Genomic DNA, 14,521 nt, shown 5'->3' with positions numbered 1-14,521 from the left:
CTTTTGCAGCAAATTTTGAGACAGAGTTGGAAACCAATATTAGTAATCTATCAACATCTATGCAAACATTTTTGTTCTTTATTTTCTCAAATGAGCTGTAAATACTAATGGCTTTTAGAGGAGTGGCTGCTTCATGGTACATGGGTCTTGATCAAAATATGTAAATACTAAATTGTAGGTTGATTTTGTCATTCATTCAATCCTAAAAAATAGCTCCATATTGTCTTGTTATCGTAGGTCACAGTTATAGTAGGAGATGTGAATGATGTATCTCCATATTGTCTTGTTATCGTAGGTCACAGTTATAGTAGGAGATGTGAATGATGTAGCTCCATATTTTGCAACCTTATTTGCTGGACCATACTATATAGCTGAGGATACATCAGGTCCATTTGTTGGTACATTCCTTGCAATGGATGAAGATGCTGGTGCTAATGGACAGATTGAATACTTATTACTAGGATCTGGTAAGTAGCATTCAGTTACCATCCATGTTTGTATAACTATCTATTTAAACTGTCTCCAACTACTAGCGTAACTTCTTTTACATCCATATTTGTATAACTATCTATTTAAACTGTCTCCAACTACTAGCGTAACTTCTTTTACATCCATATTTGTATAACTATCTATTTAAACTGTCTCCAACTACTAGCGTAACTTCTTTTACATCCATATTTGTATAACTATCTATTTAAACTGTCTCCAACTACTAGCGTAACTTCTTTTACATCCATATTTGTATAACTATCTATTTAAACTGTCTCCAACTACTAGTGTAACTTCTTTTACATTTATATTTGTATAACTATCTATTTAAACTGCCTCCAACTACTAGCATAACTTCTTTACATCCATGTTTGTATAACTATCCATTTACCTGTCACTACTATTTATTAAAATTAATAGGCAAAATGTACCAAAGTTCCTAAGGTTCATTTACTGCTTCCACCAAGATTATAGTGAAAGATGTGGATCTTTGTGCTACATACTGTTGCCCCCCCCCCCCTAAAAACAACTACTAAGCAACTGTTAACAAATAAAAAAGCCCCCTCCAAAAAACCCTGCACACACACACACACACACACACACACACACACATGCACACACACACACATGCACACACACACACACACACACACACACACACACACACACACACACACACACACACACACAACAACAACAACAACAACAACAAAGTTTAATCCACCAATTCCTTCACTCACTTGCTGTTTATCTCAAAATTACACAAAGTATAAATGATATGAGATAAAACTAGTCACCTGTTATTCATTACCTGTTGTCTATTTAAAGATTTGTTAGTAATGTTGTCATTATTTTTCTTCCTTGTAAGTTGTACTCACAGCAGGGTTTTGGACACGAGTTTAGTATATCACCATCTTATACCCATAGCAGTAATTATGGTGGGGTTTTGGACACAAGTTTAGTATATCACCATTTGATACTCATAGCAGTAATTATGTTTTTTTTAATTTTGTACAGATGAGTTTAGTATATCACCATCTGATGGAGATTTAAGAGTTAAACGAGGAATGGAGTTGGACAGGGAAGCCACACAGGTCTATAATATTACTATTGTGGCAAGTGATAGAGGAACTCCACCTCTAACAGGGACTGTAAGTAGATTTGTCTATTCTACACTTTGTTACCATAGTGATAAGTGTATCATTACATGTATGAAATAATGGTAGTTGTTAAAGTTTATACTTTTGAGCAAAACATCCACACTTCATTTTTTGCATGATATTTGAAACATGCCAGTAAATTTTCAAGTTGGTAATTTGAAACATGGATGAAGTTAATAGACGTTCAAGTTTGAACATGAAAATTTAATTTGTATTTGTAGACCATAAATGTTTACTTTTCTGTTTACTAGTATGTCCTTGAGTCATTCTTAACATTCTTTCTGACAATTGTAAAACTTCAAAAGACTAAGATATTAATGAATTTGTTATGATAACTATAGTCAGTCCAGCTACAATCATCAATCAATTGACCGATGTTGAATCAATTGACCGATGTTGACTTGAGAATATGTAAAATCTTGTTGATAAAAAGAGCTTGCCATATCCTGTAGTCTATGCTTATAAAACTTTATTTACTGACATTTTACTCCACATGAGAGGTCTTCTTTAGGGTCTAAAAACAATAACCTGAATGCAATAGGAATGATTAGACTAAACCAAGTGATCAACAGAAAAGGTCTACTACTGCAATAAAAGTGAAAATGTTCCAGAAAGATACAGGGCTATTAATAACATATCAAAAATGGTACGATGAAATATGTCCATAAAATCAAAACTTACAAAGAGGGGTACATCCAAGTTCTAAAAGTTGCCAGCAATAGTTTTAAAAAAAACAATGTAAACAAAATGTCATGTAACTATACACTCTTGTACAATTGAAAAACAAGAGAATTCATCTTGTAGCCAATAACTTGACTCATTGGAACACAAATGTTGTCACTTTTATTTACAGATGATTGTTCAAGTCATTGTATCTGACATTAATGACAATGATCCTGTGTTTGAAGGCCTACCATACCATGTAACAGTTAGTGAAGACATAGCAATCAATAGTTCTATCTATACAGTCTCTGCTACTGATAACGATGCTGATCAGAATGCACATATTACATACAGTATCACCAATGGTAATACAGATGATGTCTTTTATATTGATCCATTGGTAAGTAATATCATCTTTCCTAGTGTTGTCATCTACTAGTCTGTACTCTTCGCTACTTTTTTATTCTAGACTGTGCTTTTATGTTATGTTCTGTTCTGTTCTGTTGAACATCTTACTAATAATTTGGCATATATGTTATATTTACCTACAGAGTGGAGAATTAATGGTTAGGTCATCACTTGACAGAGAAATAACTGGCCAGTACCTGTTAACAATTACAGCTAAAGATAACCCAGAAAATCCAACAAATGCCAGAAGGGTTAGTTTAATCTTTGATGTTTTATTGAATTGATTGACATTGTTAGCAGTGTGTTCAAAAAGCCGTGTATACTCTAGTAATTCTAGTTGGACAGATGTTAGCACTGTAGTACAGTACCTGATAATTTTAGTTGGACAGATGTTAGCACTGTAGTACAGTACCTGATAATTCTAGCTGGACAGATGTTAGCACTGTAGTACAGTACCTGATAATTCTAGTTGGACAGATGTTAGCACTGTAGTACAGTACCTGATAATTTTAGTTTTACAGATGTTAGCACTGTAGTACAGTACCTGATAATTCTAGTTGGACAGATGTTAGCACTGTAGTACAGTACCTGATAATTCTAGCTGGACAGATGTTAGCATCGTGGTATGTACAGTACCTGATAATTCTAGTTGGACAGATGTTAGCACCGTAGTACCGTACCTGATAATTCTAGTTGGACATATGTTAGCACTGTAGTACAGAACCTGTATACACTGACAATGCTGACAAGGTGTAATAGAAAATAGTGAAAATTTTTGGGATTTGCTTCCAAGGAAGTTTTTGATTCTGTGAGTAGAAATTTTTGTTTGATAAGTATGAACTCAGAGCCCATGAACATTTATTCTAATAGCAACAAAATAGCTTATCAATGTGTAAATGTATGTGACATTTCTAACATTATACTACACTGTCACATTGATAAATACATGGACTTGAAGGTCCCAGGTAAACTCTGATGTGATGTGATGTTTTCTTTATATGAACAGGATGGTACAGAACTGATCATCACTATTCAGGACATCAATGACCAGACACCTGTTTTCAGTCAACAGTCTTACTCTGGAAGAGTTTTAGAAAATGCACCTGGCAGACCTGTTACCATGGTAATTATGAATTTAGGTTGTTTCACACTTTAGAATAGTAGACTACCAAATATATCTGATACTAATATAAAAGTTTAAAAATATGAAAAATTGAAAATCAAAGTTATTACCAGTGGTTAACTGTGTTGTTGCATTATTCATTCAAATGTTGCCAAGCTGGGAAGCCTGAAAATCTTATTTAAACCAACAAGTCAACATGACATTTTGTATATCTTTACATCAAATCATAATCTGTAGGAATAACTTCAATTGTTAATCTAAGACTAGTTCCCAATTCATTGGAACTCTTTGTACAGTATAATAGACATTGGTATTATGTGATATGGCAACCTTACATTTTGTTTAATGTTAAGGGTGAAACCAAAAAAACCCTGTAGAATGTGGGTAGATTTCAACAATTTATCTTTCTCACTTACTATTTGTTACAGACTACACCAATAACCAGTCAAGATGCTGATACTGGTGTGAATGCAGTGACAGAATACACCATCAGTGGACCAGGCTCACATCTATTTGACATTGATACTCAAACTGGTAAGACAACAGTGTGTGTGTGTGTGGGGTGGGGGGGTGGGGGTTGAAACTGATTCCAGTATCAATGCAGTGATAGAATACACCATCAGTGGACCAGGCTCACATCTATTTCACATTGATACTCAAACTGGTAAGACAGCAGTGTGTGTGTGTGTGTGTGTGTGGGGGGGGGGGGGGGGGTTGAAACTGATTCCAGTATCAATGCAGTGATAGAATACACCATCTGTGGACCATGCTCACATCTATTTGACATTTGATACTCAAACTGGTAAGACAGCAGTGTGTGTGTGTGGGGTGGTGGGGGGGGGGGGGGTTGAAACTGATTCCAGTATCAATGCAGTGATAGAATACACCATCTGTGGACCATGCTCACATCTATTTGACATTTGATACTCAAACTGGTTATAAAGCACTTATTAAACCACATACTCAGTTGTTGTGATTTATGACACATTATATGCAATCAACTAAAAGTACATCATTCTACTTTTTTGGCTTTTCACCATACCATTTCTTTTTTCCATCTTTAATATAATTTTAATTTATTTCTGTAGCTGTTTTGATGGTGAACTCAACCAGTTTGTTGGACAGAGAGACTGAAGATAACTACACATTTACAGTCACAGCATCAGATATTGGTAGATTGAACAGCTCAGCAGAGGTTAGCATAGAGATACTTGATGAAAATGATAACAGCCCAGTATTCATTCCAAATGAAATCACAACACATATAGCTGAGACTGCAAGAGAAGGTAAGCAGGTCTTTGAAATATTTTACCCACACATGTAGGTTACTTCTAAAATCACATCTTCTTCCTTTCCTAAACATCTAGATGAATTGTAAATGAAATCACAACTTGTCACTTTTCTGACCACCCCAAAATATCCTTCCAGGTGGTTTTTGAGTTTCTTTAAGTTTAAGTCAACCACAGAAAGGCAGACAGACAGACAGACAGATATATAGATGGACAAGACTCTTTATCATGTCTGTAGCATGAATGAACCTGACAGTGTCTATCATTTAATTCAGCTGTGCTAAAACAGTGTTTCCAAGCAACATCAAACAGAGGTTAATCTTGTTGCCATTGACATTAAGGTGTGAAGTAGCCCATGAAAGATCTAATGATATCATGGCATCAATAAAGCAACAACCTTTCATTTCTAGATTTCTAGGCTGAGTCAAAGTATTTTCTCACATCTCTGATGTGATCATTTTCATTTGAACAATTTTCCATCTACACGCCCTCTGCAATGTCGCCACCAAATACCAAGCCAATCGGTGTGGTGGTTTTTGACTTTAAGTCATTTACATACAACCCCCCCACCACCACCACCACACACACACACACAGATATTTCACCATGGCTATAGCACTACTGCAGTATACTGAACCTCAGTTCAGTTGTGCAAATAAAATACTTAATGATTATAGTGACATACAAGATAAATATATGTTACTATTCCATTTTATAATCTAGGAGAGGAGTTGACACAGGTCTCAGCCAGTGATAAGGATGCTGACATCAACCAACATGTGACATATCGTATAGAGAGTGGTGGACAAGATAAATTTACAATCAATCCAAATACAGGACTTATTAAGGTGAGTCTTCACTATTACACAACATGTGACATAATGGTGGACAAGATAAATTTACAATCAATCCAAATACAGGACTTATTAAGGTGAGTCTTCACTATTGCACAACATGTGACGTAATGGTGGACAAGATAAATTTACAATCAATCCAAATACAGGACTTATTAAGGTGAGTCTTCACTATTGCACAACATGTGACATAATGGTGGACAAGATAAATTTACAGTCAATCCAAATACAGGACTTATTAAGGTGAGTCTTCACTATTACACAACATGTGACGTAATGGTGGACAAGATAAATTTACAATCAATCCAAATACAGGACTTATTAAGGTGAGTCTTCACTATTACACAACATGTGACGTAATGGTGGACAAGATAAATTTACAATCAATCCAAATACAGGACTTATTAAGGTGAGTCTTCACTATTACACAACATGTGACACAATGGTGGACAAGATAAATTTACAATCAATCCAAATACAGGACTTATTAAGGTGAGTCTTCACTATTACACAACATGTGACGTAATGGTGGACAAGATAAATTTACAATCAATCCAAATACAGGACTTATTAAGGTGAGCCTTCACTATTACACAACATGTGACGTAATGGTGGACAAGATAAATTTACAATCAATCCAAATACAGGACTTATTAAGGTGAGTCTTCACTATTACACAACATGTGACAAAGAAAGGTGGTGTAGAGGGTAAATTTACATAGGAGGGGGGTGTAGACTTGTGAATCAGCTGCAAATGTTGGTTAAAACTCAGAGGTGATCTGAATAAGCATGATAAACTCTTACTGGCATATTTCCTTTATTCAGAGTGAACACATTTATTCAAATTTCATCATTTGTTTTTATGTGTTTTCAGATTGCTCCAGGACAAACTCTTGACAGAGAAGAGAAAGACACATACACACTTGTTGTCATAGCAACAGATAGAGGCAATCCACCACAATCAGGCGCAGGAATTGTGACTATTCTAGTTGACGACATTAATGATACGCCACCACATTTTGAAAGAGTGATGCAAACTGTTGAGGTCTATGAAGACTCTGCTGTGGGATCTTTTGTTGCCTTGGTAACAGCAGCAGATCCAGATGTTGACAGTATGTTGCAGTACTCCATAGTAACTGTGTCTGGATTTGATGAGGAGGAGAATGAAGTTCATGATGTTGTATTTCTTCAATGGTTTGTAATCAACATTAATTCTGGTGAAATAGTAGTGTCTCATCAGTTAGATAGAGAGATGGTATCAACACTTACACTCACTATTGCAGCATCTGATCTACTTTCTGTGTCTCCAGAAATGAGTAGCAGTGATCCAAATGGTAAGTCACACAACTGCAATAACTACATATAGATACAACATAATCACTTATCACCTCCCCACAACCACCACCACCACCACCACCACCACCACCACCACCATCATCATCACCACCATCACCCTCATCACTGCCAGTATCACCATACCTCCAAATATGACAATAGACACAGAAGGGAAATATACTGAAAAATAAACAGCATATACACCATACTATTGCCGAGAATGACAATGCATATAAAGCAGTTACTGTGGTTAAAAGTGAACTGCAATCAAATTTATAACTACTACTTCTTGTAAATTTGATTAGATTTTTGAAATATTATAAATTTCAGTATGATGACTTGTGTACAATACAGACTATCCATTGCCCTCCACATCTAGTGAACTATACTATCCATTGCTGTACCAAGCCATTATTCAGCTAAGGGCCTATCCTTATATTTAGGCTAGATCCATATCCAAACCCTTCACCATTCCCCTAATAGAATGTACCTGATAGTTACTAAAGCAAGTGAAAAGATCCTTAGATGAGAGTGGGGTGCTTTGTAAGTGCTCGACCCATATTAAAGTGGCCATATGGATGAGAATTTGGTATTTATTTTGGATTTTTATTTGATAAAACAGCTTCACCATATTTTTCTACTTGGAAAAATAATGTGAAAGAACATATACCAAGTCCATGTTTATAACTCAATACATTGCAAAAAGATGCACAAAGTGTAAAAAGTTTGTTATTGTACGTACAATAACAAACATTTTACACATTGTTTAATGTTTTGTCATTTATTGAGTTATGAACATGGACTTGGTATATGTTCTTTCACATTATTTTTTCAAGTAGAAAAACATAGTGAAGCTGTTTTATCAAATAAAAATCCAAAATAAATACCAAATTCTCATCCATATGGCCACTTTAAAGAATGTAGGTAATTAGAAAGTGCCTTGGGTTCTAAACAGGCCCAACATGAAGTAACTAAACTATAATACTAACTAGAACTAGTAACTAAATTACTGACAAAACACTGACAGAAATATTGACTAAAATACTGATAGAAATACTGACTAAATTACTGACTGATTTCTCCATAGCTGTGCTGACAATACGTCTACTGGATGTCAATGATAATGGTCCTGTATTTCAACCTGATGGTGTGACATATGTACTTGAACAGCTGGTAGAACACACACCAGTTGATACTGTTGTGACTACAGTTATTGCTGTTGATGCTGATAAAGGATCAAATGGTATGGTAACATATCAAATTATAGACAACATTACTGATATGGTGGAAGTCAAGGACCCTAATGCTGGTAAGTATTCTTTTCTTAAATTTTTGTAGTGTTAATGTTTTATAGGAGTTGTGACAATAAGTGGCTTAATGTTTTACAGGAGTTGTGACAATAAGTGGCTTAATGTTTTACAGGAGTTGTGACAATCAGTGGCTTAATGTTTTACAGGAGTTGTGACAATCAGTGGCTTAATGTTTTACAGGAGTTGTGACAATCAGTGGCTTAATGTTTTACAGGAGTTGTGACAATCAGTGGCTTAATGTTTTACAGGAGTTGTGACAATAAGTGGCTTAATGTTTTACAGGAGTTGTGACAATCAGTGGCTTAATGTTTTACAGGAGTTGTGACAATCAGTGGCTTAATGTTTTACAGGAGTTGTGACAATCAGTGGCTTAATGTTTTACAGGAGTTGTGACAATCAGTGGCTTAATGTTTTACAGGAGTTGTGACAATCAGTGGCTTAATGTTTTACAGGAGTTGTGACAATCAGTGGCAGAATTGACAGAGAGGACTACAAGTGGTTAAATTTTAGTATCAGAGCCACAGATCTTGGCAATCCATCTAGATCTACACAAATACCAATATATATAGAGGTGATAGAAGTCAACGACAACAACCCAGAATTTGAAGAGATTGAATACCAGGCAGCCATCTTGGAGAATGCCACTGTTGGTACTGAAGTGTTAGTTGTCAAAGCAACAGATCCGGATAGTGGAAGTTTTGGAGACATTCTGTACACTTTGGCAGGTGGTGGAGGAAAATTCCTAATTGATGAGATCACTGTAAGTATAATTAGAATTATTAAAAAATCATTTAATAAGACATTATCACATTAGAGTGTTCACCATGATCAAGATTTACCCCAGCTATTCTAAAATTTAGCGTAACTGGAACCACACGGTTTTTTTTTGGCCTTACAGTCGTTTTGGTTATTAAGTATTCTATTCTAATCTAATCTAATCTAATCTAATCTAATCCAATCTAATCTAATCTAATCTAATCTGATTAAGATAAGATGCCAGTAATTATGATAATTGTAATGATTAATGATTGTATGAAAAGGGCACATTGATCATATCTTTGTGTGTTATATTTCAGGGGAGTATTATCCTTGCAAACTTACTAGACAGAGAATCTAAGTCTGAGTATACACTGACAGTAACAGCTAAAGATAACCCCACAGGAATACCAAGTAATAGAAGAGAGAATTCAGTTTTGGTAAGTTAAGACTGGTAGAAAAATGGTTGACTCAATTTAAATGACATTTTGTGCACATATTCTTTAGGGTAATGGCTAGAACTGATTAGGTTTTGGTAAACATTTCATGAATCTATATGAGCTAGAACAGAGATGGAGGACAATACCAATTACCTGGAATCTACAATCATCTATTTTATGCCCAAGTTTACCACATTGGGTACATCTTATTAATTTCCAATCTGGTGCTTAGTGAATAAGACTAGAGGTCCTAGTCAAAAGTTGTCAGCAGTGCTTTTAATATTTGTAGTAGTGTGAAATTGGGTAAATTAACTCTCTCTCTCTCTCTCCCCCAATGCAATGCCCTTGACACATCATACAACTTGGAAGGAAGAGGACAGCAATTCTCAAATTTAGTTTTTGATATTTCAGGTGATAGTGGCTGTTGTAGATGTAAATGATAACACACCAGTACCCACAGCATCAATCTACAGATTTGATATCATGGAGAACAGAGGACCGTATCACCTTGTTGGCATAGTAACAGCAAGTGATGCAGATGGTGGAGCCAATGGACTTGTACTTTACAGCATAGTAGAAAGAGCATATGGTATGGGGATTACTAAGTATATGCACATACAATACTGTGTTTAGTTTCAATATAACAGAACTTACCACTTTGGCAATAATTTCTGCATGGCAACTTAACTGCATCACTTCCTAAATTGTGCAAGTGAAATAAGTTGATTTTTTTTATTTATAGTGGATAGTTCTTAAAGTATATAAACACTTATCACCCAAGAAGTCCAGTGAGGGCCATCGATCCCTCATGGATTCAGTGTTAATGCAGGAGGAAACTGGAGGACTCGGAGGTGGGTGGGGGGGGGGGGGGGGGGGAACCTATGTTCGGTAGAGTCAAACTGAACGACATCTTCTTACTTACAGCGTGGTAAATTTAATCAAACCCTGAATGGATTCAAATACTGACCACAGTATTAAGAGGCAAGTGGTTTAACCACTCGGCCACCGACAACCCACATATGTTTGAAAACAAATTTATGAAATAAAGCACTAATGTTTGATATATATTACTGTTACTGTAACAAACATTTGGTATATCTATTTGTGTCAAACTCATTACTTTTTGATATGATGGACTTGAAATAAATGTGAATAAGTTACTTATCAATTAGGAGGAAGCAGAAGAACAAATTATCCAGAGTCTGTGTTTTGCTGTCATTGTAAGTTTAATTATTATCAGTTGTTAGTTTAAATAAGGAAATTCTGTTCTTTGCTTTCCTCACCAGCTGAGATGTTTGAAATTGATCCAGGGACAGGAGAAATATTTACTGTGGAACCATTAGACAGAGAAGTTATTGGTAATGATGGAAGTATGGTAATGACAGTCCAGGTGAGTGGTTTATATAGTCACTGGGTGATTGCCAGTTTCCCTGTCATTTTACCAGGGTTTGCTACTCGAAAAATTATCTTTCTGGGATGCCCATACAAAGTTATGCTACCGTATATCCCTTTGGACATTACATTTTCAGATTGACCAATGTCAGTCTATAGTCAGTCACCACATTACTAAGCAAATAAGGTAACTAACTTACTAAGCAATGACCATGTAACTTAAGCAACTACAATGTACTGTGTAACTTAAGCAACTAGTGTGTAACTTAACCACCAAAGGGTGCAGTTGACATAACTCTAAGTTTGATATGACCATGTCATAGATTGCAGATCGTGGAAATCCACCTAAGCATGTTGATGTGACAGTAGAAGTTACAGTGTTAGATGTCAATGATAACAGTCCATACTTTGAAGAAACCAGATACAATGTGACACTAAGTGAAGATGACTTTGGTGGAACACTGGTAAGTTTATTTATGTTTTCATTGTTATTGAATTCACTCAGTTTTATTGAATTGGAAATTTCAAAGGAACATGACCAACTTGAGAGTCAGTTTTCAATGTGGTTTCATAAACTTCATCAAGTATATATTTATGTTGATATGTGCCTTGAGATGCATATTCATGGTGGTCAAATGGTTACAGAGTGGATACATGTTTTACATATTTGAGTCTCACCACTGACTAGTTTCTGAAGAGCTAAAGTCCATGATTGGGAAACATTCGAACCATGATTGTGTCCCAATCAATCTACCTGTATAATTGTGGACTGGTAGGATATAGATTCTGATGTGAATATTAGTCCTATGTGCTTCAAGAGGCTGCAGTGGATTGTATGCTCCCCAGTGAGTTGAGAAAGTATAAAGGGCTATTGTGCTGTCATAGGTATGTGCCAGGGGTAATAATTGTTCAGTGTTTTGAGCACTATCTACATGTATGATAAATATAAAACTAATAGTACTGCCATCATTACCTACATTAGGTTTACCAGTTCAGAGCTATTGACATTGACCAGGATCAAACTCTATCATATTCTATTCATGAAAGTCACCTTTATCCAGAATTCACTATATCAGGTAAGTTTAATAGCTATGCACAACTCAATAGAATTATACATTGAGAGTTCAATTTCCATATTGGTCAGCAATATTCTTGTGATGTTTCGTTAGCCCCCTGAAGGGGGTGTACAATGGGCTCCATCAGTCTGTCCATACATGTGTCAGTCTGTGTGTGCATGCATGCATGCATGCATGCACGCATGTGTGTGTGTCTGTCCATGAGTCCATCCATAATGTGCCATTTCTCTAAGTAACATACAATATCCAAATTCAATCAAACCTGGTACAAAGGTGACACATCATATGGGACATATGCATGTCACTTTGTTTTGCAATATATGCAAATTTGACAATGGCAGCCATATTTGTAGTTAAAAATCAATGTTTACTACATAACTCAAAAGATACTCCATTCATTGCAATACTAAAGTTGAAGTGAGAAGTAACATTGCATACATGTATCCGCTATCACCTCTGTGTGACTTTGTTTGTCAAGGATGTTTATGAAATTGGTGCTGGTGAAATCTAAGTTCCCATACTTTTATCACCATTTTTTTAAAAATCGTCCATGGATATATAACTATAGTTTGAATTTTGTGACATTTTACCTCTCTTTTAGTTCAATTTCTAAACCTTATGAAACTAAATTTAAGAGATTTCTTGCCATTCAAAATTCTAAGTCATATGGTAATGACTAGAAATATCTCTCTCTCTCTCTCTCTCTCTCTCTCTCTCTCTCTCTCTCTCTCTCTCTCTCTCTCTCTCTCTCTCTCCGTCTGTCGGTCGGTCTGTCTCTTTTTCTCTCTGTTTCTGTCATCGTTCTCTGTCTCAGTTTGTCTCTCCATTATTGTAGATTCTGCAAGCAAATAGCATAGTTTATTTTTGTTTCTTCACACTTTCTTTCAAGGAGTCAAATAAAATAAAATGATGTCATCATTGTTTTTAATTTTTCATTAAAGAACAAACTGGGGCCCTTACAACAGTGAAATCCTTAGATCATGAAAGTCGACCAGATTATCTACTAACCATCAGAGCCACAGATCAGGATGGTAAAATTGGATCTACACAGTTACAAATTATAATATTAGATACCAATGACCAAGCACCATTGTTTGATATCAAATTTTACCAGACTTCTGTCACAGAAAATGTATCTATTGGTAAGTACAGGACTTGTGTCTTCTTTTAAAGTTTGACTGAGTTTGACTCCCAATCGACCGCTAGAAATCTTCTGCACTCATTCCTACAATTTTCTTAAATGTCTTGCTAAGAGCAGTTGAATAATGAATAAGACTCCATCCTCTCCCTAACACACTGACATGCTAAGTGTGTATTTGCAACACTATTGTATATCAAAGTGAGTCTTATTATATCCATGTCTCTGAGTGACAATTTTTATGTTGTCAATAATGAAACCAACCGATGGTTGACTTCTGAGTTTATTAGAGTTCATTAAGACAGATCATGGAGTCATGATGTGTGATTAGTTAGAGTGCCCAGCTTGGAATCTGCAGGTTGCAGGTTTGAGCTGCATCGCTGCCGTTTGTTTCTGAGTGGTTAAAGTCCTTGGGCAAGATTTGAACCATGACTGTCCCTTAGTCAACCAAGCTGTATAATTGCTAAATTGGGGATAGAGGTTGCAATGTGAATGCTTTTATCCTATGCACTTATAAAGGCTGCAATGGATTGTATGCTCCCCAGGGAGTTGAGGAAGTATAAAGGGCCGTTGTGCCGATATAAATCCATGCTAGGGGTAATAATTGTAAAGCACTTTGAGCACAGTGTGGGAAAGTGCTACATAAAAATTAACATTAGTATTATTATTGTTATCATCATAGATAAGTTTGGCATCACTTTGCTGAACCCAAACCTATCCATGAATATCTTTTGTATCTGTAGCCTATACATTGACATGTTAAATGATGCATTTTATATGATGGTGATAGCACATTTGATCACCACTGTGGCCACCTGCTTAGGGCAGTGTAGTTACTGCTATGTTTCTCAACTGACCCTATATTTCTTTAATCTGGCAAAATTAAAAAAAAAAAATGTATATCAGTATATATCAGTTGATATGGCAAACTCGTGTATATCAGTTGATATGGCAAACTAGTATATATCAGTAAATATGGCAAACTAGTGTAGATCAGTAAATATGGCAAACTAGTGTATATCAGTTGATATGGCAAACTAGTGTATATCAAATGATATGACAAACTAGTGTATATCAAATGATATGAC

The 14,521-nt window shown here is 35.6% G+C and overlaps 1 protein-coding gene across 1 annotated transcript in view; it reads left to right on the top strand.

Moving 5' to 3' along the window:
• Positions 1-14,521, top strand: part of LOC144452367 (cadherin-23-like) — a 105,977-nt gene that overhangs the window by 71,384 nt on the left and 20,072 nt on the right. The window contains exons 35-51 of the mRNA XM_078143460.1: positions 296-467; positions 1,507-1,640; positions 2,503-2,712; positions 2,864-2,971; positions 3,727-3,843; positions 4,272-4,377; positions 4,932-5,129; positions 5,856-5,980; positions 6,861-7,320; positions 8,409-8,630; positions 9,084-9,391; positions 9,708-9,827; positions 10,239-10,416; positions 11,114-11,217; positions 11,543-11,683; positions 12,202-12,295; positions 13,237-13,437. Coding sequence (XP_077999586.1) covers positions 296-467; positions 1,507-1,640; positions 2,503-2,712; positions 2,864-2,971; positions 3,727-3,843; positions 4,272-4,377; positions 4,932-5,129; positions 5,856-5,980; positions 6,861-7,320; positions 8,409-8,630; positions 9,084-9,391; positions 9,708-9,827; positions 10,239-10,416; positions 11,114-11,217; positions 11,543-11,683; positions 12,202-12,295; positions 13,237-13,437 — 2,998 coding nt within the window. The remainder of the gene's footprint in view (positions 1-295; positions 468-1,506; positions 1,641-2,502; positions 2,713-2,863; positions 2,972-3,726; positions 3,844-4,271; positions 4,378-4,931; positions 5,130-5,855; positions 5,981-6,860; positions 7,321-8,408; positions 8,631-9,083; positions 9,392-9,707; positions 9,828-10,238; positions 10,417-11,113; positions 11,218-11,542; positions 11,684-12,201; positions 12,296-13,236; positions 13,438-14,521) is intronic.

The sequence above is a fragment of the Glandiceps talaboti genome, chromosome 22, assembly GCF_964340395.1.
Source record: "Glandiceps talaboti chromosome 22, keGlaTala1.1, whole genome shotgun sequence".
Lineage (NCBI taxonomy): Eukaryota > Metazoa > Hemichordata > Enteropneusta > Spengelidae > Glandiceps > Glandiceps talaboti.
Note: the sequence above shows the minus strand (reverse complement) of the source record. Positions and strands in the feature narration are given on the sequence as shown.